Source organism: Ctenopharyngodon idella, chromosome 7 (genome assembly GCF_019924925.1).
Source record: "Ctenopharyngodon idella isolate HZGC_01 chromosome 7, HZGC01, whole genome shotgun sequence".
In the NCBI taxonomy this organism is placed as follows: domain Eukaryota; kingdom Metazoa; phylum Chordata; class Actinopteri; order Cypriniformes; family Xenocyprididae; genus Ctenopharyngodon; species Ctenopharyngodon idella.
The window spans coordinates 43,172,931-43,199,658 of NC_067226.1; the positions used below are offsets into that span (position 1 = coordinate 43,172,931).

The 26,728-nt window shown below is 41.7% G+C and overlaps 1 protein-coding gene across 2 annotated transcripts in view; it reads left to right on the top strand.

The window, feature by feature from the left end:
* Positions 1–26,728, top strand: part of zfhx3b (zinc finger homeobox 3b) — a 168,764-nt gene that overhangs the window by 96,632 nt on the left and 45,404 nt on the right. For both annotated transcript variants that reach the window (XM_051898497.1, XM_051898498.1), the window contains exon 4: positions 1,374–1,605. In XM_051898497.1, the coding sequence (XP_051754457.1) occupies positions 1,374–1,605 (232 nt within the window). The remainder of the gene's footprint in view (positions 1–1,373; positions 1,606–26,728) is intronic.

The window sequence follows — 26,728 nt, forward strand, 5'->3', positions numbered from 1 at the left end:
CAGAGCTAGTGCAAGATGAGCATTTGTGGTTAAAAGTATATAAATTTTTATTTTTTTTTATAAAATGAGCGATTGTTTCGCTAGACAAGAAATTTATTCCTCAGCTGGGATCGCGTAGAGCTCTTTGAAGCTGCGTTGAAACTGCAATTAGGACCAAAAACCTTAATTTCTTTTCAACTGAAGAAAGAAAGACATGAGCCTCTTAGATGACATGGAGGTGAGTAAATTATCAGGAAATTTGAATTCTGAAGTGAACTAATCCTCTAAGTACCACAGCTCAGTGTGGCGAAGTCGCTACAACCATATTGGTTTTTTTTTTTTTTTTTAGTATTAAAGTTACCAATGACCTTCATGCGGCTTTGTCATATAGTTGCAAAGATGTAGCATATGCTGTTCCTGAACACACAAAGGTTATTTGTTTCTCTTGTTCTACATGGAGGGTGAACAGTAAGTGTATGTATAGTCTGACATATATAAATTGCAGTTAATCTTTCGCTCTACATACACAAACATAATTCACCAAAGAGATGACGGCCATGAAGAATGAATAAGGGGAAAATTGCCATTGATTAACACTGACACTATTCACAAAAGTTCATTGATAGCTTTCATAAGGCTTAAATAACAATCATGACTTGAAAGAAGACATGAATCAAGGTTAGTCAAGATGTATTAGTCAGTGCTTTCAACATACATGCACAGGTGCTAACTAGGGACTAGCAGTCAGATATATAGGCCTGCAGTGTCCTTATTGTGTTGGTCTTATCTCATTGATTAGATGTGGTGTGCTCAATGAACACAGACTCGGCTTGGGATTGCTGTTACCGTTGGGTGTGCGGTGTGGTTGGCTTGTTTTGGGTTTGTGGATCATAGCACATATCTCTGGTCCCCCCCAAGGATCCCTATACCCTCTTCTGGATATACTCAGAGCACCCCACCACCACCCGTCTCTCTCTTTTTGCTTTGCTCTCAAAGAAGCAGGATTTGACTCGCTGGTGATCAATATTTAGCATCCCATGCGTGAAACAGGCAGATGTTTGGAGTTTCCTTTTCAGAGACGAAAGACTTCTCTTGAGTGAAAGGGATCAATGCACTTTTCTCAGTGTGTCCCTGCTCAAGCTCTTCCTGTAGATGCTGACATGCTCTTCTGGTCTACCTTGCCAGCCCAGAGGACGCCAACGTCCCTCCTCTGTCTTGTTTGCACACACTCATGCTAGGGTCCAGAGACCAATGTAGTGTTGAAGAATGACGTTGACTTTGTGTTAAACAACAGAGTCCTGATTGGCAATTGATTTATTCATTTGTAAATGGCATTAGGTGTCCCGTTCGTTAAAAACCCCATGCTAACTCTCTTTTTCTCTCTCTCACTACAGCATTTGCAGCAGCACGAGAACGCTGTGGAGGGCGAGTCGTGCTACTACCACTGTGTCCTGTGTAACTACTCCACCAAGGCCAAGTTGAACCTCATCCAACACGTCCGTTCCATGAAGCACCAGCGCAGCGAGAGCCTGAGGAAGCTGCAGCGCTTGCAGAAGGGACTGCCTGAGGAAGAGGAGGAGTTGAGTGCCATCTTCACCATTCGCAAGTGTCCGTCTGCTGACACGGGTAAGACTTAAATTAATACAAGCTTGTATGCTCACCTGATATGCATTGGGATGGATCCCTCTTTAGTAGTTGTGGCGTTCCCCTCTTTTGAAACTGAGAGTGGAAAATACCCACTCCATTCATAATTCAGATTGATAATAGATAGACATTGCATTATAAATAGACTACAATATTCATTGTTGCGTGGCTTCGGATCCGGTTACCAATAGAGCAGATTCTTTTAATGCCAGCATCTTCACCTGGTTTTTGAGACCTGGTCACACTGGAGTCATTGAGATGCTTCTAAGTGAAAGAGCACAGCACATCTTCAGTCCCTGGGCCGTGCCTATGACGTCACTGCTGTGGCTCTGTGCTCCATTGATGACTGATAAGGCGAGAGGATATCCTAAGGACAACGGCGATCTGGCACAGCACATTCATTAATACGAGTACAGTCCCATTGCTGTGCCGGCATTAAACAAACAATCATAGATGCCATTAAGCTCCAAACGGCGAGGGGAGGGGGCGCTAAAAACAAAAGGTGGGGGCCGAGGCCTTCGTGAGGCCATACGTTAGTTAGCCATTAAGACGACAGAGCCGCAGTCAATTAACACACTGTTTCAGCATGGATTTGGTTTTCTAATCATTTTGACTCTCGTGCCCTGACAAAAGACTTCCATTGTGCGTCGCTCCCCTCCCTCCCGTGAGCCAGGCGGCCCGACCGGCTCTTAGCGTTGTGCCATGGGGGAGAGAGAGAGAGAGAGAGAGAGAGAGAGAGAGAGAGGGAAAGACGGCGGGGGGAGTTGGCCTCTAAAGACGCTTTGTTCCGAGGAGGCAGGGATAATGAAGCCAGCGGCCGGGAAATTGCGCAAAAGGCAGTCACAGATCTGAGGAGAATCATTAGAGAACATATTTAGCCGAGCAATTAAGGACAATTAAGCTTTCTGCTCGCTGCACTCCAAATATGTTAATGACTATAGTACAGTGGACAAGTGAACATGCAAAGGCAATAGGAAGGCCCACTTAGGTTAAAAGGGTGGGGGTGCTGGAGATTTAGAGTGTGTTTCTGGGTAGGTGGAGGTAAAGAGTTCACAAACAAGTCTGGTTTTCTCTCTCTCCCTAGCTCTCTCTCTCTTTTTTGGTTGATGTAGCATTTATTTATATATTTTCTTGGCTAACCTTTGATGTGCGTTAATGGATTCCCTTGTTTGTGAGTCTGGTTGGAGGTTAGGTAATGACTCCTGCAGTAGGGATGTGTGGGCAGAGAAGCATGCAGTCGCTACACGCAGGCACACACACATTCGCAACCCTCTGCCATCTTTTTTTTCTAGTCGCAGCAATCCAGTCGTACCCCCTTGACGTCAAATGAGCCAACAACTCACAAACAACACATTATGTCTGCAACTTTTCCGAACTCTTCCAGGATTAGTCAGATGAGATGTTCTTTTTAGTGAGAAATGGCTGCGTGCTTTGATGATGGCTGATTGCGTGGCCATGCGAGCTTTTTGATGTATTTAATTACTGGCTTTTTCTAGACTAGATATTATTGAATTTCTGTACCTTCAGGAGAGAATATGTAGGTGATTAAGGCTGAGGTCTAGCCCAGTGCTGACTGGGAAATGCTGATGAAGGACAAGGTGAGTGTAAATCGACCAGCAGCTCAAAAGGGAACCAGCCTGCCTCTTATTATCAGCTATTGTTTCCTACGCAGACAGAATGAGCGAGAGAGAGGGGTCCCAGCGTCCCTGTCCTTTGATAGCTGATACCTGCTAACTGACGTCAGTATTGGGCCTATGAGCGCTCTGTTAGAGAGGCTGGGTCTTCAGAGAGGAACCACTGTCCTAATTGCCTTTGACGCTCTGTTTACCAAACGGAGCGGGCTGCAGTCGGAGCGTTGAACAGCTGATTGATTGCCCTACAGATGCAGGATCAAACTCGAGCTCCTGTCGACCAAGCCGTGGTGCGCTGCTTAGCTTGAAAACAAGTCCCATGCCTTTAAATAGCAGGGCCAAAGACGGACTTTTTTCAACTCTTGTATATATAAATAAGTACATATATTTAAAGGTCAGTTAAATTAAATGAGGTGTGTAATAAAGAATGTCGGCCTTCTTCGCCTACTCCAACTCCCTGCTTCAGCATCTTGTTCGAATTACACTGATAATGAACATACTTCTTCATCAGTGAGTACGAACATCGCTAATTCCTCACCGCTGTCGCCCTTGCTTATGAACCCGCCCTCCCCTAGACTACCTTTACACTTCTTAATGTCCTGCACCCCCCACCCCCCTCACCCGAGTGAAACCATTCCCTGATGGTGTAATATTTAATTTCCTCCCTGCTAGCTCTTCTGAGGCACTGGGCTCTTTCTTGTGGTTGAGACACAGTTGCTAAAGTGGTAGAAGGCTCCCCTGCTTGTTAAAACAAAGCTGGCCCTGGATTTCTGGGTCAGCTAGGCAGCAATTCCCTTGGCTGCTGCCGTGTAGTGTGCAGCTCTGTTGGTGTTAGGTGCTGGGCTACTTCCCTAAGCAGAGCTCAACTTTCCCACTCCCCAGTTTTCCCAAGTTTCCGACAACCCTGGACAAAAACAATATGGATTTTTTTTGGAAACCCCTAACCCTAACTCTAAGTATTAAACTTCGGCATGTAAGTCATCCTGCGCCATTTGTGCTACGGACATGAATTATACCTCATATTGACTTGTTGAGGAGATTTGTGTTTTCAAAGCGATAAAACATTGTTTTTACTTTTGCATGTCATAATGATGTCTTTAATGAATTTTTTTGTGTGATTTTTTTTTTTTTTTTTTTTTTTTTTTTTTTTCTTTTTCTGTTTGGTCATAACGTATTGTTTTTTGGAATGTTTTACTTCATTGGAATTGCACAAAACTTGGTAAAGGTTTTGGCACTTGCTGTGTGAACACACAAAGGTTATTTGAAAAGATTAAGTGGTCCTGGAAAGAATAGTCACACTTGTATTGTTCGCGGACAAAAATTACTGTATTGGAAATGAATAGGAGACAAATTTCATCTATTGGAAACATTTGGTACTGAGCCCAACCAAAATCTTACTGAAAGCTCAATTTGAGATATCAACCTCAAATTTGGAACAAAGCTTGTTTAGATTTATGGCTTTGATTTTTTTTCTTTTTCCACAGATTTAGAGTAAAACATGTTTTGGAAAATATATATTTCATATAAAAATTGAAAATTGTATTTTTGTGCATTTTTCATAACAATAAATGTAAAAAAAAAAAACAAAAAAAATTCCCTTTTTTGCCAATAATCTGCCAAGTGTCATCTGTAAAAAGAGACCAATCTTAAGTCTGTGCTCAAAAGCATTCAAGATTTATGACAGTTTAAGCTGGAAACTTCATTTTCAGGTCCATGCTCAAAAAATGAATAAATGGATTATAACTACTGCATAAATATAATTTAGTACCATAAAATCTCCTAAAAATACTAAATAAAAAAAAAAAAAACATTATTAAACTAAAATATAGTACAATCATTTCATTGAAATAAAAAAAATTGTCATTTTTGAACGACACACAAACAGCACCAGAGGGTTACAAAATGGTTATTTTCATGAATCTTTTTAAGTGATTCACAATGATTTATTAGAGATTGAATTATATTTTGTAAAACCTTATCGAGTAACACCTTAGCAACCTCATGGCAGTGCCCTAGCCCAGAATATAATTTGTGTTTTATCATGGCAGCAATTTTTGCACAGGCAAGGAGAATTTTATTCAGAAAATCAAAACATCTAGTTTTTAATTAGTCTAGAATTCAATCAGTTCACAGCACAGTACGCAGACAGTCACACAAACTTGGATATGTGACAGCAACCTAAAACTCAAAACTCTTTGACGATCAATTAGTGTAAAAGTTTATGAATTAAGAGCCCCCAGTAACACACATTAACCAACAGATACAGCACTTTAATAGTTCCCAAATTAAGGCTGCACATCCACCCCTGAGGGAGGTCTTTCACGTCTCTCTCTGGAACTGTCACATTCCATTTTCTGGTCATTTGTTAACAATATCAATGAGGATCATTTTTTAAAAAAGATCCATACCACTAATTCAGAGAAAGTGTGCCATAGCAGATGCTGTTGATGAAAACAATTGATTGTGGAAATATTGATTAGCTTTGTTTTCAGTTCTGATCCATATAGTGTTGTGATATTGTTTTCTCTCAGAACTAACCATGTTCAGGCTTGATTAAAGTAACCAATCACCCGTGAGTACATTCCAGCTAAGCATTATTAGGCCCATAACACACACAATATAGGATATTCACATATGATGACAATGCATACACACATGCACAAAATACATTAAATCTGTTATGGTTATGGTGTCGGGCGCAAATGCAGATATTGTAGGCTGGTTTCTGTGCCACATTTTTTTTTGCCCTCTGATTCGCCCACAGAGTGCCAAGGCGGCAGAGTTTCCCATCCAATTAGAGCAGCGCGCGGATAAAAGGCATGCATTGTTTTAATTCCTGCCTTTGCTTCGAAAATGTGCTCAAGCATGCCATTCTCTCACTCGATGTCCATTTGTCATTCTTAACCCTTTCTCTCGCCACAACACAAAGGAGCTCTCTGCGAGAAGAGTTTCCCAAAATTATAAAGCTCAGACACCCAAGACAACACACACTAACACATGCTTACATGCACACAGTCGGCTTCCAGAGTGTGTGTGCGTGTGTGTGTCTGAGCTTGATGTGTGGGAAGAGACACTACAGCAGCAGATGACAGGTTCTATGAGTGATGTTCACCAGGGCATATAGCTGGATGACACATTGGGGTCTCTCATTTCAGAAGACTTAATGGACTGAAGTTTTTTTGAACATTGCAAACTGACAGATACAGGAGAGAGAGAGTAAGAAAAGAGGTAAGTGAAATTGAAAGATGGTTAGTTGGCTTTTTGATGGCGCTATAGGCCTTTGGGTGGCATTGCCAGCCCAGAAGATTTGTGTGTGTTTGTGGGAGAGAGGAGGGAAAGCTGTTTTGGAGAGCGAACACATTGCACTGACGCTGTGGATTAGCTGCTGATGTAAATCTTTTTCGGTCGCAGATGGCAGCACCGTGATTGCTGAGCTATGACGTGCTGCAGGAAATCCCTGTCTGTAGACACGGGAACAGTGGCCTGCTCGGATTCTTGTGCCAGCTGCAACCCTCCCCTCTCAGTGCCCAGGCGGGAGATGGAAGTGCACTGGAGACTCTGAACTAGTCTTTGACTGATCCAAGGGTCACTGACATGACTTTTTTATTATTATAAGAATGCAGTTCATGCTTAGAATGAGTTGAATACACCTCTTCTCTGATGAGAATGTTTTACATTTTTTAATTAAAATTCATTTTGATATTTTTGGAGAGCATAAAGTCAGAATGTCAGGGTGATATAACTGTCCTGATATCATTATGAAGAAAAACAATGCTAATTCTTCAAAAGAAGAACCTTATTAAGTAGTTTGGTGTAATATTTTATTGTAATGTAACTTGTTATATATATATATATATATATATATATTTTTTTTTTTTTTTTTTTTTTTTTTTTTTTTTGGTGTGACTCTGTGGACATGGAATTGTGGACACTCTTTATATATATATATATATATATATATATATATATATATATATATATATATATATACATATATACATATATATTACAAAACAGTAAAATCTTTTTTACAAAACAGGGTCCCAGTTTCACCCTGTCCCTGCAAGCATGGCATCTCTCTCCTCTCCCTATGATCCACCTGCAGTCTCATGAATAATATCAGCTTCTATGCAAAAATACCTTTCATGCACAGATTGATTCATTATTAAAGCAAACGCTGGATGTTTGCTGGGCTCTTTGCTTTACTTACTAAAGCTCTTGGACAGCGGACAGGAAATGTCAAGTGAGGGGAGAGTCGAGTGGTGTTAAAAAGTCCTTACCTTTATTTTTACTGGACTGGAATGTCATCCTGAGCTAAGAGGGATGTGGATGTGTGTATGCACATTTGTATGTGTCTGTTTCTTATTGACCGGGGCCACATGTCTGCATGAAGCACATAAACCATGTGCATTCCGCAGGGGAAGAGGCGCTATGAAGGCTGGCTAGGGCTATCTAGGGCAAGGCTCAAGCCTGGACCCAGGGCCCCGTACAGTCCTGCAGACAGCAGCCGGGCCTGGAATGCCCTATACTTTTTACATGCTTGTTAAAATGCAAAGTAAACCTTCCTAGAAACAGGATATTATAGCCGCTAACCACGACCCCCGCGCCCCACCCAAAACCATGCCATGGTACATCTGAGTAAAGACAGGGCAAGTCATGCAACAAACATCATTGAGGATTCTTTTAATAAAATCTGGTATGATACTGCTCGAGACCAGGGGAAGCGATCCGATTGGTAAGGGCCCCACCGAGGGCTTCGGGTCGGCTCCTCTCGGACGTCTGTCCCTTAATCCACAGCTGAAGGGCACAGCCTAGCAGAGGAAATTGTTTTTAGTCCGCTGAGCGTGCCACGAATTTCATAAATGCATTACCTTTCATTTTGAAAAATATTAAAATGAAACTGGCCCTTTTATTAAAGAGCCTAAGTGATGGCTTTATGGATTTTCCACTCAGCGCAATGTTGGGCTGGGCTCATATGTCCGCGCCAAGCTCACACAAGGAAGTCTTTTCTTTGCCGGTTGGTTTATAGACAGCCGCTGTATAAATTCCTTCCCTGGCTCATCCTGCTACTGCAAATTGACCAAGAAGCGCAATTGCTATTCTGGGATTGTCTGAGAATCAAAACGGATTGCGTGGCGATTTCTTCTGCCGTTTTACTGGCCGGGCCCGGATAGCTCTGACCATTGGCTGCCCTAACAAGGAAGTAGAAGGGACATGGGTCAAACGGAGGGCCTTTCGAGGCAGCACGTGTGTGTTTTTGTGTGTATACGTTGAGCAGAGCGGTGCAGAGAACATATTTCTTTGCTCCATTTTGATCTGGAGATGATAAGAGGGTGTAAATTATGCTGCAGATTTGTACTGTATACAGGCACATGCTCACAGACACCCAATTAACACACATGTGGGTGTTCACCAGCCCACAGTGGGATCCTACGTGTGGGTGAGAGAGGCCTCCTCTGTCATCAAGCCCACTTCAGGGCCCTCCATTTCAGGCCATTGCGAGGTGCACTGCCCAGAGTGAGCGCAGAGAGCATTATAATATTAGTTTCTCTCCCCCTCTTTCATTCCCTTCACCCGTCATTACGAGACACTCTCCCTGAAAGCTGATCCAAAAGATAGACAGTCCATCAGGAGGCAGTCATCTCATTTGTACTTACCAAACGTGCTAATGAGTTCTATTCCGGGGCCTGGAGGCTGCGGTGGGGAGCGCGAGCAGGGCGCGAGGGTTTCGGGTGGCAGGCTGAAGGCTCGCGCTCGTCCTGTGTCAGTCAGGGCACTGAGACCGCAGAGGACAGGAACTGTCAGTCATGTGTCCAAGCTGACTGCAGCTAAGGAGAAATTTGTGGCTGGAGGAGAAACAGCAGCTGACATGGAGATAGTTGAAAAGGTCTTTCGTAGTCATATAATGGTCTTTTCTATAGCAATTTTTGGTATCACCCGCTGACTGTACCCATTGATTTAATATAAGTGCCCAAAATCTATTTTCAAAATTGTCCAAAATGAATGTTAGTTTGTTTGTGTACATTTTTAGGTTATCAAAAATACAGTAGAGGCTCAAATACAGCTAGATTATTACATTACATTTATTGGTTTAGCCGGCACTTTTATCCAAAGCGGTGTACAATTGAGGAACAAGTACAAGCTATATACATTAAATAAAGCATTATAGTAAGTATATGATGAATTCAGATATGTATGTATGTCCACAAACACACACACACACTAGACTTAATAAATGTAGAGCTCTTCTCCAAGTGATATTTTGTACATCTGGCTTTGAGAAATCACTGTACATTCATATAGATTTTCTGTTTAGTTAATGGATCTCAGGTACACTAGAGACTGAAGCCAATGAGTTTTTAGCTGCTACTTCAGACGGGTATTTTTTCCCTCAGTTAGAGTTTCATCAGTTTGGTGTGACCACAGGTGAGAAAACACTGAGGGATTGAGAGATGGAGTTTTCCCATTGTCGATCAGTTGAAAGTTTTAGATTTTTGTCTTTTTTTAATAAGCTGATTTGTCCCCTCTAGAGAGGAAGTGAAAGATCAAAGGCTATGATCTTTGGCTGTGGTTGAGCTGGTGTATCTACAACATACAGCTCTGACAGCAGAATGCCCTCTCTCTCGCTCCGACTTCTTAGGGCAACTGGCACATGAAACAATCCCTTGCTGATGAGAAGATGTACATTTCATCGCAGACATGCTGTCTGTTGTTTTGCGGCTAGAATGCAGAAGATCAGGCTTTCACACACACATAAATACTGAAGAAAGCCATCTTGTCCCTCTGACCTGTCAATTAGAGGCAGCCAAGCAGATGGCACTGATGAGAGAAGCAGGAATAATTCAATATTCCACCCTGCTAACCTTTACCTGTGGAGCCGCACGGCAGCCATTGATTCAGCCCTCGCTTGATTATTCACACACAGCCCAGAGGAGAGAGGAGCGAGCGACAGAAGTGGGGACGGAGGGATGTTAGGGAAGGCAAGACGGCTGATCAATGTGACATTAGTGTATTCTGACAGGGGTCTTTGAGGGGAGCGAAGGCTGGATTCCTACACGAAGATGCCATCGTGTTCACTCCTTGTACATGCCCGGCAAAACTTCACAGGCAAGAAACAGTGATTCTCACGCTGTAGGCCGTCGCAGTCCCCTTGCTATGGGGCTTATCGATTAGCCACACTGTAACGTCTGGTTAGCGCTGTTGATGAAGGCTTCTGATTAGTCTCCATAGTACTGCAGAGTAGTGTTGTCAAAAGTACCAACTTTGATACCAAGTCGATACTGAAATTTTAAAAATGTGAAGCTTTGAGCGTTGTTGAGCGGATTTGTAAACACCTCTGATTGGCCGTTGCGTTCACGTGCTCAACATATAGGTCTGTGATTGGCTACAATGACCAATGCACGGGAGCGTTTGAAAGCGTTTTGAAAGTGGGAGCGTTTGAAAGCAGGCATCTATCAGCGGACCGGTATCTGTACTCGGTGAAGAGCGTCATTGATGTCTATTTACCACATGTTTTTGAAGTGTTGATCATTGTAGCCAATCACAGACAAATCTGATGAGTGCATGAACACAATGGCCAATCAGAGGTTTTTACGAATCCGCTCAACAGCGCTCAAAACATCACATTTTTAAAATTTCAGTACCGACTTGGTATGTAAGTTTTGACAACACTACTGCAGAGGCCTTCTGGGGCAATATGATGCCTCATCAAGGCCTTGTTTGTCCAAAATGGACTCGACCGGATTCCTGACAGAGCGCAAGGTCTGTTTGACCAGATGTGAGGGCTCCTTTGCCCAGCAATGGTCGGAGACAAGCTGCTATTTGTTTTTGACAAACTGGGACATTCCTGGAGTTTGACTGGGCCAGATTTATGATGTCTCAAGCTTTCACACTATCTCTTTGTCTGCTTGGACTCGGTCTCTGTCATTTTCTGTTTTATTAGCTGCTAGCAGACACATTCTCACCGCAGCTCGTTCAGATGGGCCTGAGCCAACTGATTGATGATCTTTAGACAAAGACATTCAGTGATTGTGTATTTATTCTAGCACTTTGTGTCCTGTCAGACCACTGCTGGATAAAGTACAATGAAAGTCACGATAGCTGCCATGGCACATCAAAGGACGAGCTCTCATGAGAAGAATCAAAGCCATTTTTGCAACTCTTGGTGTCAATTTATGGCCATTTGGCAGCGATCGCACCTTTATTTTAGCCATATTTTACCAGCTCTATGTAAAGACAGCGGAACAATAGCACTACTGAGCCCAAATTTCCCTCTTTCTTTGTTTTACACATTGCTTGTTAAACGCTTACTGCATATGCAATCATTGTCTGTTGATTTCCAATCCTTGCTGCAGTTTACAAGCTTTTTTGCCCTTTTTTATTGTGCTGGGATTCTTGGCATGGTCATTCACCAAGGTCTTGGAGTGCATTATTTTTTCAGTTAGAAATGAGTTTTAAAGACACAGAGGAGGGAAGGGAGAAGGCAAATATGTCAGAAGGTTCCAGCTCAAGCCACCCTGACCAATTGAAAGCATTAGAGATGAATAATCCACAGTTCAGAAAGCAAGCAAAGGTCAATTTTCATGCTAACTGCTCAGTCACCATACAGGAGTGCTCTGCGTATCGAGTCAATTCAGCTGTGCCGTACAGTCAAGAGGGAAGGACACGCAATTCCGACCCCACTGCATTAATAGTGAGTACCACTATTAAAAGCTGCCCTCTCTTTTCTCCCCTCATTCTCTGTGGTCAATAATTCTACACACCTGTTTTGAAGACTTTCTTCGAGTTCTTCTCATTCTGAAGGAATAACAATCAGCTCATACGCCCTTAAAACTTTGCAGCTCCTTAAAATGGAGTTTTTATCACTAGATATTAAGTTTTATAATGTTCATATGTTTCGTAACTCTCATGAAGATGGATAGCATGCCAGAAACACTCTTGAGGGCTTCGTTCTCTCTTTGTCTCTCTATATTTGCCCTCTCTCTTTACTGATGCCCATATATAGGGGGTGCAGATGGAGCCCAATGTAGGACTTAAATCAGAATAAAGGGATTTAATTTGTGCGTTTCTGGTCCCTGCTTATCTGAATATTCAAACAGGCACTAATAGTGTCTCAGAAGGGTGGTAGAGCAGACAGGGACGGAAATTAGCATGAACTTACCAGAATCACTCCGCTCTGTGTCCTTAATGAGCCAATGCTGTGGAGCAGCCATAGAGATGACAAGCCAACCCGTGCCTATTAAAGAAAACATACTGTACACACACATACACACACTCGCTTCACATCTACTAGTGCGTCAATTTCATATAAAGTCCCATGGTGTCAGTCATTTAAACCAGCGCAAAACAGGACACATCAACAAATGATAAATAATACAGTGAACCTCTGTTTATCTCTGAGCACAGCCTGGAGACTCGAACGATTATTAGCAGAGTGCAATATATTAATAGTACATAGCATTTCTCGGGCCATGGTCAAAATGAAGCGAGGAGACATTTTTTAAAATGTGTCTTTCGCGTGTATTTGCTGAATATCACACGCCGTTGTAAAGGAGGTGGAGAGACGCTCACGGAGAGGGAGGGAGGGAGAGGTCATGGTTGGGATGGAGCCGCGGCGTAGGTGTCCAAAACAAGTGCGCAGGTCGCTGTCAATCATGCCGTGCCTGGCGCTAATCTGCTCCTGGTTTAGTTTCCGAGGTGCCTGTGTCAGTGGCAAGGAGGAATTAGGCAAAAATGGACCCCTTTTTTTGTAATGTAAAACGGGTGAGAAAATCTAATTGGGAAGGGAGGAAAGAGCGATGTCTCCTTTGTTTAAGGGTCTTCCGCAGTCACTTCGCAGGCCCTATTGTGCGCAAACTCACAATAGCATTAATTTGTGCTCCTGGCCCGAGTTCTTCCTTTCTTAGCTTCGCTGTGCAGTCAGCTCCTGTCCGTTCCACTCTGTCTTCAAGCTTCACCTCCACGCCCCAACAGAGTCCAAAAAAAGGGTGGCTGAGAAACAGAAGTCCCCATGTCAAAATCCTATATATGCACCCATTTTTCTTATTCGGTCCCATTAAAAAAAAAAAAGGCAAATTCTTTCAAGCTTTGTCTGTTCACAATTTCCCACCTCCCGGAAAGTTTTTTTTTTTTTTTTTTTTTTTCCCAGAGAAATCCATTTCTCGGACGAAGCCAGAGTCTCTCCCCAAATGTTATCTGATTTCAGGCGTTCAGGATTTTAATGAGAAATGATTGAGTTTTGATTGCTCAAAGAGTTAAGTGCCGCTCTCGCCATCAATACAGAGTGAGTTCCCGGCCACGAGAGATTTCGCTTCCGAAGTCTAAAACCGCTCGACTCCCATCTAGAGAAAGTGAGGGGGAAGGACTACGACTAGTAATAACTGATGAGCAGATAATTAAAAGCACTTCGCTGCTGATTTTATTATTCTTTAAGATGAAAAAAGTTCAACCCAAACACTTTCAAGTGGATCCGTCTGTTGGAGGAAACCCTCGGAAGGCGGAGGACGTCTTGTTTGTCCTAATGGCCGAGCTCTAAGTCATTTTGAGTACTAACTGTATCAGAGTGATCAGCTGAATGATAGCGTAACATTGTGCTTGATCATAAACAGACTTGGCTTTGCGAGTGATTCCTCTCAAGTGCGACAGCTGCTCCAGTCGTCTTTTATCTGAAGATAGGAGCCATCTTTAAATTAGCTCTTGAACATCGCTACAAAAGAAGTGCTCTTAAAGCATATGAGATCCTCTCACAGATGCTACATGTAAATGTAGTGTGACTTTGCACACTGCTGCTTTTTACTCCGAGTAAGCAGGAATTGAAAAATGTGACACTTAAGATATGAAGCAATTGAAATAATATGAAAATGATTGCAATGAGTGGCAGCACAATATGTTTCTGGGTTAGTCCGCTCGTTCTGTGCCACACTGAATGACAGATGGATGTCCAAAGAATGACAACCCCCATCTCTCTCACCGATTTGCCCCTTGCCCTCTTCTTTTGTGCTAATTGAATAATGACTAACCTTGTCATATTTAGTGCACTATTAATGGCCCTGTGCCTTGTGCAGGTGTAATCATGCGTGATAAAAAATGGGCCAAAGTTACTCAGCTACATGTAGTCTTGTGCACATTAAAGTGTCCTTTTTTTGTTGGAAAGGTCATTCATAACTTGGTTGCGCCGTTGATGTACAGTGAGAGATATTGATTGATTAATGCATAAGTGCTCGGAATCCATTTGGCTCAGTGAAAGGGAATGGAGGGAGGACCTCTCTCTCTCTCCCTCTCTCTCACTCTTTATATTTTCACCTCTCCCCCCATTGTTCGAAGGGCATCATTTTTCGCTGGCTGGGTTTAAGGGACAAAAGGCCTGTTTCTGCCAAGTAATGCATTCAAAGGAGCATTGATTCTCATCAGTGTCAGTTGAATTACTCTCAAAGCCTTGACAAGGATTGCTCTTATTTTAACCTCCTGTTTTTTTCTGCCTGAAGAGAATTTCCAGCCCCAAACTCCCCCTGTATGACCAAAAGAAGGGGCCCTTTCCAAACATAGGTGTTCACCATGCATGAATTAATAAGGTTGTGTTGGATATGAGTGTAAAACGCAGGCCCTATGATTGACTTGTGTGTGCACACACACACACATTCAGAGCTTCCTGGACCTGTGTGTTCATTTATGATGCAATCACTCCTCATCGGCTGTTACTATAGACTGTCATGGGGTGTTAAACCATGCCACTGCTGTGCGCCTATTGTCTGTCCACAGATTAATTCCGCAAAGACATGGATATGCTCCCCAACAAATGCTGTGAGACCCCCCCAGTCTGGCCAGGAGGGCTTTTTAGGCCAGGGTCAAGGGGTCAGTACCTTTGCACAACATGACAAGGCAGGAAAGAGCTTCATCAGCCAGCTCCTCAGCAGGGAGCTCTGTGAACCGAGCCCCTGAAAAGCGGCCGCCCGCCTGAGAAGCTGAGAGAGACCCCGGGCCTGTGAACCCACTCAGCCCTGCGGCTTTCATCTCCTCTGGGGAAACCTCCATTACATGCCCTCTCCCTCTGGGCTGATTACTGCTACTGATAATGCCCGTACACACACACACACACACACACACACATACTCTGTGATATCCTGCTGGAGTTTGCTCAAAGTGAGTAGCGAAAAACGAATTTTAAAGCAATAGCTGTGGAATATGTATGCAATTAAAAGGAAGTAATGCAAGTTTTTTTTTTTGATAATGTCGTTTTACGTTCGTTTTCATCAAATACCATCTTTTAGGGAAGATGGCTACGTTACAGCCTGACTTGAACACAGCACAGTGAATACCGTATCACCCGTCTGTTGAAAGCTAATTCTGCGGAATATATGGAAAGTCACCACGTGGCCAATTGTGCGTCCAGTTAAACGCAATGAGAAACAACATATTAATGGCAACAGCCATTCAACAGCAGAGGCAGTGGGCAATATCTGAATTAGCCCTCTTACACTCACGGTGAAATTGCATTAATGCCGCTCGCAGCTGTCATTCTCTGAAAAGCCCATCTTTAAGAACTTTGCTTTGGGGGAATGAAAAACAATCATATAATGGTATAGTAATTTATGCAGGCCAATGTTTTTCAAATGTTGTAGTAATTATGAGAAATACTCTTACTTTCTCCTGCACAGGCGTGGAGAGCGAAATCTCATTTCCGAGGGAAAAGCGGGGAAAAGGAACACCCTGAATAATCATTGTGTTTAATGCTCTAGTCATAATCCCAGGTTTTATGATGGTTTTCTAATGATTTTCTAATGATGTTAAATATTAGTAGAGAGTGCAGCTATAATTTGAACGCAGCGGTCGTTTTTGCAACGCTCTATCAGCGCACCCGATTGCAACAGCAATGAATATTGCGGCGGGAAATAAGATTTAGGGTCCATTCCTTTTGGTGTTTTATTTTGCCGTCTCGCTGTCCTCCATAAATCCTCATCAGGTCCCTTTCCCTATTCCTCCCGCCGAAGCCGCTGCCTTCACCCGCGCTTCCCAGGTGGGAACGCAATTAGGTGCCGGGGCCATTTCATTCAGTGCCACTGTCTGTCTGCTCGCTCTCTGCAGTCATTCGTACTGAAAAAAATGCCCCTCTCAAATGAGTTGCACCAGCCCTGGTGGAGCAAGCACCTCAGCGGTCCCCTGGGAAATAACAGCATAAAAAAGAGGGGATGGGAGGAGGTGGGAGAGGTAAAGAGATTGGAGGGGGGGGAAATGGAATGGACCGAGAAGGGAAAAAATACTCTGAATGGCTATCAAACGAACGCCAGCAAAAGCACGGTCCCTGATGACTGGCAACGCACAGCAAAATATGTATTGGAGACAAAGCCTTTGTCTTCTTCCTGGGCCCCTACAATGAATTACACAACCCCCCCACCCCAACACACCACCACCACCACCACCCAGCTTTTTAATTAAATGGCTGCTGTTCCATCTCTCTATCCGTAGCTCCCCATTACAGAGGCTAGATAAGGGATTGCTATCTGTAGCATGTTAAGAAAGGCTGCTGGGCAGCCAAGCCTCATGAAATTTGTCACAAGATCTCATTTTCCTCATTGCCAGACGTGATGCTTATAATTGATGTGGAGGCAGTAGTAATTTATTGGCCGTCTGCAATTATCATCCCCTACGAGCTGGGGGTTGTGACTGCAATTTAGATGGTGTGGTGGGGTGGAATGGGGGGGGGAGCAAGAAACAAGACGGGAGGGTGTGCGTGCATCAATGCTGGATCCTTTTGTAATTCCCTCCTTTCAAAGCCATGATCACCTGAGGATGCAAAGTAATGTCCTGACACTGTATGAATGAGACATAAAGTCTGGATCTAAATTGCAGCTTATTCTGGCAGGAAGCATTCATTTGACAGGTAAAGTGACCAAACGTAATGTCTTTTAATGTGTCCTAGCGCCATGAAATTGTGTGAAGTCAGCCAATCAGATTGAAGCTTTCCATTTTCTGAAAGCTCTTGCAGTTTATTTGTGCATTATGCATCAGGCAGGCTTCCATCACTACTTTTTCCTAACACCTCTTCCCGATCCTTCCCCAATTCCCTCATCTCTCTTGGGAGCGTTTCTAATGCAGTCATTTGAGTACTGAAGAGGATCAGGGACTTGCACTCTATCAGTGCAAAATGCAATCAAGCATTCATTATTATATTTTAATCAATTCTTGAATTTATTTTCCTTATTACCTTTTACTGGCAGATCTAATTGGGAAAAGAAAAGAAACAACAACCAAGGGCAAGTAGACACTGTATACCATGAAGGAAATGTATCCATTCAATGCGAAATAGCAAGAAATCAATCTCTTTTTTTTTCCTCTTGTTTAATGTTCACTCTCACTGTTTTGATTTTCATCTGTCTCAAGTTCATTAATTTCCCTTTTCTGGTCATAACATTAAACAATCGATAAATAAATCCTCCAATTGCCAGTATGAGCCGAGCAGCTGCTGCTTTAAAAACAGGCAGTCATTAACACAGAAATATCATTAGTGATTTCAGACTGAAATGAGTGTTTGGGGCACGTGAACTGTCTGGTAAAGGGTTTGTGTGTTCATTAGCAGTGCCCGCTGTGTGTGGGTTGGTATGTAGTGTTTATATTTTGCCACGTCCTTATTTACACCCGTCACTCTGAATGACTCACAACATTAAGGGCAACTCTCTGAAAATCACCTCTATATTGGTGCTCATTTTAGCGACTTGATCCAGACACGCATGTGAATATTTCCCAGTTTCTGAAAACCCCGGAGACTCGCGATTTTGCGTGAACACGCAAGACAAATTTTTGATGCACCCGTTTTATTGTCACTTTGCAGCCAGACGCTACCACAAGAGTACAGTTAGCTTCCTGCCTCTAGTCTCCGCTACACTTTGATGTGCACATTGTACGTGGGCTATTGCGGAGAGGTTGATCAGAATCAGCGGTTAGCGCAGTTTCTGCCGTCACAAGCTGTCACGCAGCCAGCCTCCAATGGCAGCGGATGATAAATCTGTCACCACCCCTCTGCACAGAGCATGCTCAGTGCATCACGGGAACCGAGGCGGTTTGTTTTGTACAACCTGTACGCCTGTTGTGTTGCGGCCAAATTAGACTTTCAAATCACCCGATGCCAGTGGGAGACTGAGAATCTCATCTTTTTTCCCCCGTTTTTTTTCACATCCTTTAATAATCATACCTGTTTACTCTTCAGGGAGTCCTTTCTATATTTTTCTTAAATGTGCTGTCTGAGTGTAGAGCGTCTGTAATGAAGCCAGCAGGCAGCACACTCAGAACTCAATGAATGGGGAAAGCGCATCACACGGGACTGGAGGATTGGAGGCGGTCTGGAATTATGGGTAGGGATTGGAAGGGGTGGGGGGGTCTAGACTGTGGCGCCCTTCATGCTATTATCTTTATGGTATAGAAAAGCATGCTTCAGGCAATCAGCATGAAATTGTTAATTGCTCAGCCCACTTACGTGTCGCCCAGGGGACTGAGTCTGGGGGAGCTGCCTGAAGGACACAGATCGTGTGAGTGACTGGGTGCCCGTCGAAGCGCCTGTGTGCATGTGCTTTCCAAGGCAAACTAGTCTGAATCCAGCCTTTTCCTTTGCATCACTCGTTCCTCTGACCTTGATCTTCCTCTTGCTGTCGCTTCTTCTGCTAATGTGCGCATCTGAGCTGCCTCGGCTTCGACAGTGCCCTTGTCTAATGTCAAAATGTCTCAGGAAGCCTGGCTGTGTGCGAGTGCAACTAACCTTTGTGCTAGCCCTTATTCAAGTTTAAAATATGCTTTTCAGGAATTTTGTTTGCAGTCTCTGATATGTGCAGTCTGAGTTAAAGGGAGGGGAGAATGTTAGAAAGGATGCCTCTGGGACGGTGTGCTCTGGGTCGGGCTGTCATGGCTGCGTGGAGAAATGTGCCAGTTGAGTCATTTAGAAGTGAATGAGCCGCTCGGGCAGATGAACTCCAGCAAAACGAGTCTCTCTTTTAATAGGACTCTAGGGGAGTTTGGATTCCACATCTTCGCAGGACAACCTCATTTGATGTGCAACATTTGACCGATGTTCTACATCTACTTTGAAAAGGGAATTTAAGGAACTTGCAAAACAATTACACAAAAAAGTAATATATTTTAAAAAATAATAGTGTATTTTACATATTAATGTATTTTTAGAGGGCGTCTACACGTGTGAAATGAACATAAAAATTTCTTTTTGGACATAAAATAATTATATTTTTCCCAGCTAAGGATAGTTGCTGGTGAAGGGTTTGGGACTGTGACCACTCTTGGTTTCATCAGCCAATCAGTGTTGTCCTGACGGCATCATTCTTGCAGTATTTTTAGTTACGTGGCATTTATGGCTCAGATGATAACCTGGCTTTTGCTATTACAGTTTTCAAATTGTCTACTTCTGAGGTGTCCTGTGTCAGCCGAGCAACTGCCATTGCCTGAAAAATGTTCTGCGCAGGTGATATAACACTCGTCTTCACGTTCTCGCCATCCAAATGATTTGTTATTAGGCAAATGAAGTGCTGCACACCTGCCATTAAATCCCTCCATTTTGTCATGGTGCATGTCCACCTATGATGGGCTGTTTTCCCTTTGTCCTCTACCCTTGTTTTTCCACAAGAACATTGTGTTTTAGTTCACTATGCTTCTGTAATATTTAACATCTGCATTCCCTGTAGAACCCTCGGTGATAGAGAGAGGATTTTAAGTGCAAATCAATGTGTCTTAAAAAGCAGCATTGATCTCAATTAGAAAAAGAAAGAGGGAAGTTTGGAAAGGAGCGGCTCTAGGAGTGAATGTAGCACGTTTAACAGCGGTAAGGATGATCTTGCTCTTGACGTTGTAAAGGTTATAGGTAATCCTACAGAACATTCCAACAAGTCTTGAAATAGTGGTTAGAATTTCCCATTGCTATTTCCGTTTTTAGTGGCGTCTGTCTGCACAGATGTCGCTGTGTCTGCCTGTCTTTTCTAGAAGCACTACATTGTAATAGTCAGAATTTGAATTTGAATTAATAATTAATTACAAAAATACAGACAGCTTAAACCAGCAGATCATAAAAGACCACAAGAAACAGCAAAAAAAAAAAAAAAAAAAGAAAGACAAAATTTCCATGCTTTTTGTCCAAGTCCTCTTGACTGTCTGCTTTTGGCGCTAAAATTAAATTAGACTGACTTGTGGAATAACACATGGCCAACTTACTTTTTTAATATTTTATTATTATTATTTTGCCACCTGCTTGTGTCCTACAGTATCTCTCTGTACTTCTGCTTCCTGTCCGAGCTAAGCAAGCTAGCACTTCCTCTTAAGCAGAAATGAAGGAATCTCTCAGTTAATTCCTGGATGACATCAGGCTGTTGTCTGGCCTGTCCGAAGGAATGATGGGGATGAGAGGGAGCGAGTGCCGGGCCCAGGGAGGGAGGAATGGCAGCTGCTCGGCAGGAATTGATTGCATTAATTGATATGCCAATATGTAAGCTTGTTACATCCACCATTGCTTAGGATGATGGCTAACAAGTCCTGCTGATCAATGGAACCAATAAAGGCTTCATCCATTAATGAGCAATGTGGTAATTAATGTTAGCCCTAAACCAATTAGAACGGCTACTGCATCTGCTGGTAAGAACCGAAAGAGGTCCTGTCCATTTTATCTCTTTTCCTATTGCTCACTGCCCTGTTCTCAGCCGACTCGCCCAAGTCTGTGGCTTACATTGTAGCTTTACTGTACACCATAGTACTGTATGACTACCGTACAATTTCCAAGAGTGTAGTGAATAAAATAATAATATTCTTTTAATTCTTTGATGTTAAATCAGTTAACTCAACTAATTTGTTCATGAATTTATTTATTTGTTTATTTTACCGTGGCGCTATATGTTCAGCAGCGGCACAGGAAACACTTTTATGTCCATGATGTCTAAAGAAATACCATCACTGTAAAAAAGAATTGTTGGTTTAAGTTACCTGGTTGCCTTTAAATTTTGAGTTTATTTTGTGAGTTAATACAATGAAGGCGATTGGTTTAATCGACAGGAACTCAAAATATTATGTTATCTGAACTACATTAATTAAGTTGATTTAACAAAAGAAAAAATGTTATGATAACAAATCATGAAAATATTTTTTTACAGTGATGATATTACCATCATGGTAGTGTCCAAAAATGCGATGACGTGAATAAATAACTGTGGAAAAATTAAAAAAAAATTGACAACATCAGAATTGTGAAGTTGCATACTCACTTTCACACAATTAGCAAGTTAATAACACGTCACTTTCACCCTTAACTACACACATGATCATTGTCATGTGATGACACATTGCTGAAGTCTGATATCAGCCCTAGTAAATGTTCACGTTGCAGCGTTCTGGTTTAAAAAGGACGTGATTCTTACACGCAGATATCGGGTTACAGAGCTAAATGTGAATCTCATTCCACTCCTATGACATCATCACTCACCTGCCTATTGTGGAGGTATTTTGCCAAGAACCTCTTTCCCCTCTCTTTTTTTTTTTTTTTTCACCGCAGCTGTGTAGACAGAGTGACAATCCCAAGCACTCAATCAAAGGGCCTCTGATAGACACCCGGTCTGTACAGGAAACACAACACGCTTATAAATCAATACTATTGTTTTCACATTGAAGAGCAGGACCAGTCCTGCCTGGAATCCATTACCTCACTTATCAGGCTACACCATTTTAACAAAGGACATTTTTCCCTACCCTCCCCCCTGCCCTTCTAGACTGATATAGCAAAAGTAAGTTTTTTTTTTTTTTTTTTTTTCTTTTAATCCAAGAAAAGGTTATTACCGCAGGAATAGATATTGTAGATAAGGTGGGACATTGTAAATCTCAGCGAGAAAAAGGGACAGGAAAGGAGACTGAATTTGGAAGGAGAGGACAGCTCACAGAAATGATGGTAATCTTGGTTTATTTGCCATTATGGTTCAGCCTCCCAAGGGCTTGTAATGAATTTATGCACTTTAAGTGAATGTGAGAGCTGGCACTGTGATGGGTTGTGTGTATGTCTCATTGTGTTTCATAAATTATGGAGGTCATCCTTAATTATGTATTTGTTTTTACGTGAGAGATTATGCGAGGGGTGTAAAACGTGTTATGTTTTGCATGTTTTGTGTAGTGTCAGGGGACAGGAAGTGGAGACTCTTGCCAAGCTGCCAGCAGATCGCAAAGATACAGTATGAAATGGTACATTCACCTCTCAAATACGTCTGAAAGCATACACAGGAAATTAGGACATGAGAAGACAATTTATTGCTCAGAGATTGCTCTTTCATGGCTCAACAAACCTAATAGAGTTCTTAGTGTTGTTACTTTTGAGTTTCAAAACTTAAAATCCTTTACAGGAAAGAAGATTGTTGACATATAAGTGTATAGAGCTATAAAACTAATGTGGATGACATCAGATAATTTGGTCTTTGAAGAACTTGATGAGAAATATGAGTTCATATTGGAATTTGACTTTTGTATACATTTGTGAGATCTCTTGTGTTTTCAACCAGGGGCCTGAGGCCCACTAGGGGGCCTCAGCAAACTTGACTTAAGCAAGATGACTTAAACGTATTTAAATTAATAAATTATTAGTAATATATTAAAATAATCTAACTTTAATCAAAATTAAAATGTCAATCAAGCAAATAAAACCCATATGTAAACTGAAATCATATTTCTTTTTATTTTCCCTCTATTACTATTGTTTTATTAAAGAACATGCAGTTCTATAATACAGAACATGACTTCTGGAATCACAGAATGAATCATGATTAATTATTTAATATTATAATATATTCATTTAAATTAAATTAATACAAAATAATATATTAAATTAACCATGTTATGTAATTCAATATATATCAAAGTTTAAAAATAAGCAGCTTTGTCATAATTGGAGCAGAAATATCTTGGCGTATATGGAAGTCTAATAAGATGAAAACCATATAGATCTAGAGGAGACATGTGTGGGTGTCTTTTTTTCTTATTAGAAACATCTGAGTAGTAGTAAACTCAAGCAAACATCTCCATTTGCTCTCCATTTATTCTCATTAGTGTCTAAGAGAAACTATTGAGATATTAAAGAGCTCTCATTTGTGATTATCCTACAAGATTGACTGGAAAAAAAAGTAAAAAGCAACATGCAAAAGATAGCAGGAGTGATTAGAACAAGAGAGGCGGGCGCTCCATCCATCTCTTGGACTGAAACCTATTCTCCTAATTGGTGCTTACAGCGGGGCAGACCAAATAAACAGTAAGTAAGGTGTCTCGGTGGTGGAGGAATGTCAATTCTTGCAACTTGCTCAAGCCTGCACTCTGAATGGTTGTGTATTGACCCTAGCAGACCCCCGGAGGATACTCTAATTGAAAATTAATATTGAATCAATGCCGCAGGCCATTTGCATATTGATTATAAACATCCAGGAAGGCACCAAGTATGCGCAGGATCAATAGGGCCCTTCTGCAGCTGGGTGAGCACACTACATCACATGGCAGCTGCCTGCTCCGGAGGTTAATGACTGGCGCTTGTAGAGCTGCTCTTGTCAGGTGGAATCCAGCCATAGATGCGGCTTCCAGATCTAGAACAGGCTGCTAGAGACAGACAGATGGAGAGAGAAAATGAGGTATGAGAGACGTGTCAGTAGAGTTTGAATTTTAACAATTCCGATTCTGATTCTTATCGATTCCTAATTTCGATTCCAACAAAGTAACATTACAAATATAGTTACAAAAGTTACTCAGTCAAGAACAGCGAGTGAATTTTCTCTTTTCTCTTGTTTGATGGTAACATTTTGGTATAGGAAACACATATTCACTATTAACTATGACTTTTGCCTCAATAAACTCTTAATTTACTGCTAATTAATAGTTAGTAAGGTAGTTGTTGTAGTGTTTAAGTTTAGGTATTGGGTAGGATTTAGGAATGTAGAATATGGTCATGCAGAATAAGGAATTAGTATGTGCTTTATAAGTACTAATAAAGCCAATCTGCAAGCTAATAAGCAGCTAGTTAAAAGTGAGAATTGTTCCTCATACTAAAGTGTTACCTGATTGATTAACGTTATTATAGAGACTGCAGCATGAATATTAGGCCGCTGTCACTTTAAGAGCAGCATGGATCCAATATACTGTCGCACATGCATTTTCTTTGCTGTTTATGTTCACTTAAGACATAACTGTCCGTGTTTATGACGATATTTTTCAGTGTATTTGTCTGTTTAAGTGCAAAAAGATGCAGAAGAGAACAGTATCGCACACTATACGGTTTGAGAGGTGGCTTTCTGTGTGCACGTTTTGGATGTTATCTTGCGCTTGAATGGTTTAAAGTCATATTAAAATGCACACAAAAGAATCAAGAAAAGGAATCATAATTTTTATTTTATAGCAAGTATCTGATTCCTGACCTTAAGTATCCGATTCCAGAATTGGAATCAATTTTCGATTCCCAACCCTACGTGTCAGCCATTCTTGAGGCCAAACAGCTAAGTTCTTTTTCTGTAGATTTAAGCATGATTTACGTCCGGTCTTTGTTAGCCCATAATCCTATTTTAGAGTGGAATGATGGAAGGCATTTTTTAAAGGTCCAAATAAAATCAAAACTTGCTCCATCTTGGTTTTCTTTTACTTTTTTTGACCATTTTTCACCTCTCGCTCCACTTTTTTTCTCACTGTCACTTATAAATATGTCACATTACGGAAGTAAAATGCACTGAAAATGGTGTTTCATTTAGTAAATGTGTGTTTGCTAGAAAGGAAAGGACGATTGAGGTCTGTCTTTGTTGCTTTATGTGAAGTGTTACACTTGTTAAAACCCAGCTGAACAGCACTGAGTGTTGATTTAGGAGGACACATTGACCTTGTTTTCTGCCCTGCAGTTGAACCATGAACCTACAGAAAGCAAATTATGAGTACATCTGTGAAGCCTGTGATAGCATGGTAACCTTGACTTCCTCTGTCTTTTGAGGAAAAGATGATGATATGAGACAGATCAAACGGGCCCCGTTTTAATTTTGGTAGAACATTCACAGCATTACGAGACAAAGGAAAACAGAATCCAGCACTTTAAGGTCCAGATTATGATTCAACACATGCATTCCTCTCCCCGACTCCCTGTAATGTTTTCCACATGTTGGACGGGGACAGACCAGAAGAGGTTGAGAGGGGAGAGGGCAAATAAATGAGAAAGGGAGAGGGTGAGAGTTAGCTGTGAAAAGAAGAAAGAGAAAGTTTGGCTGGATATAGTTTCTTCTCTAAACCTCTCTAACACAACACACTACCACAGGTGATGGCCCTGCTATCAATTCACTGTGCAGTGTAGCCGCTAAGACACTTATAACCATTACTATTGCTCAGGCACAGGGTGTGTAATTCATGCCATTACTTGTAAATTATGATGATTTTTGCCTGCTGGAATTCACTGTAAAACCTAATAAGTTGGCAGAACTCCAAAAATTTGAGGTAATAAGTTAACAAACTCAAAGATTAAGTTAGCGAATGTTAGTTGAAATTTATTTGAAATATTGACTAAACCAACTCGTACAGTCGATCACATAAATGTCATTAAACATTTATAGAAACCCCTATAAATCCCAACATACAGAGGTGAAAACTGTTCAACTTTGGGTAAACGCAGCGCTCGTCACTGTCACTTTTTACCCAGCCATCCAATCACAGTGGAGGAGGGGTGGGACAAATACTATACCGACCAACCATCCTACTTGTACACAGACTGAACAGCAATGGAAAAGTTAATATTGCCGGATTTCTGCATTTTTTTTTATTCAGTAGTATTCTCCAAAATGAGATACTAGTAACACGTTACTGCCTTGGATATTCTAAATCATAGCAACCAAAGCGTCTCAGCTGAAAAAACTCTGCGCCTCTCTAGCACCCCCAGCCATTTTCAGAAGAGCACCAGGCATTTTTTCAGCTGGCTAAAAGCGCTTTGGTGGACACACGTTAATTGAATATTTATTTTTAGGCATATGGCCTATTAGTCTCTTTTGCATTTACGCAATATAATGGAACCAAACCTGAAAAGGGAGTCCAGAAGTTTCCACAGCATTCCTGGACACGTAATTTGCGTAATTCATAGGTGGGGATTATTCTAACTGTGAATGAGCGTGAACGCGCGCCCTATTTACGAATGATTGGAATTCAATATCATATACACGTTTACCTATCAAATCTAATGTTAACGAAGCATTTGTGAATCCGGAGGAGAGTTTTCGGGAAGGTTCGTTTTACGTGCAAATTACTCCGAATTTACTCATGTATTTACGAAAGTTTTGTGAATGAGGCCCAATGAATTTTCAGTAATATTTGAGTGAAATGAACTCATTTAATTTAGTTGTTCTGTATTGCAATTTGTACGGTTTTTCAGTGTTCATTGTGATAAAAATTCGCAAAAAAGATTTATATTGAAGGAGAGAGGCCGGTGCTGAGATCAGACTGATCTTCTCCCA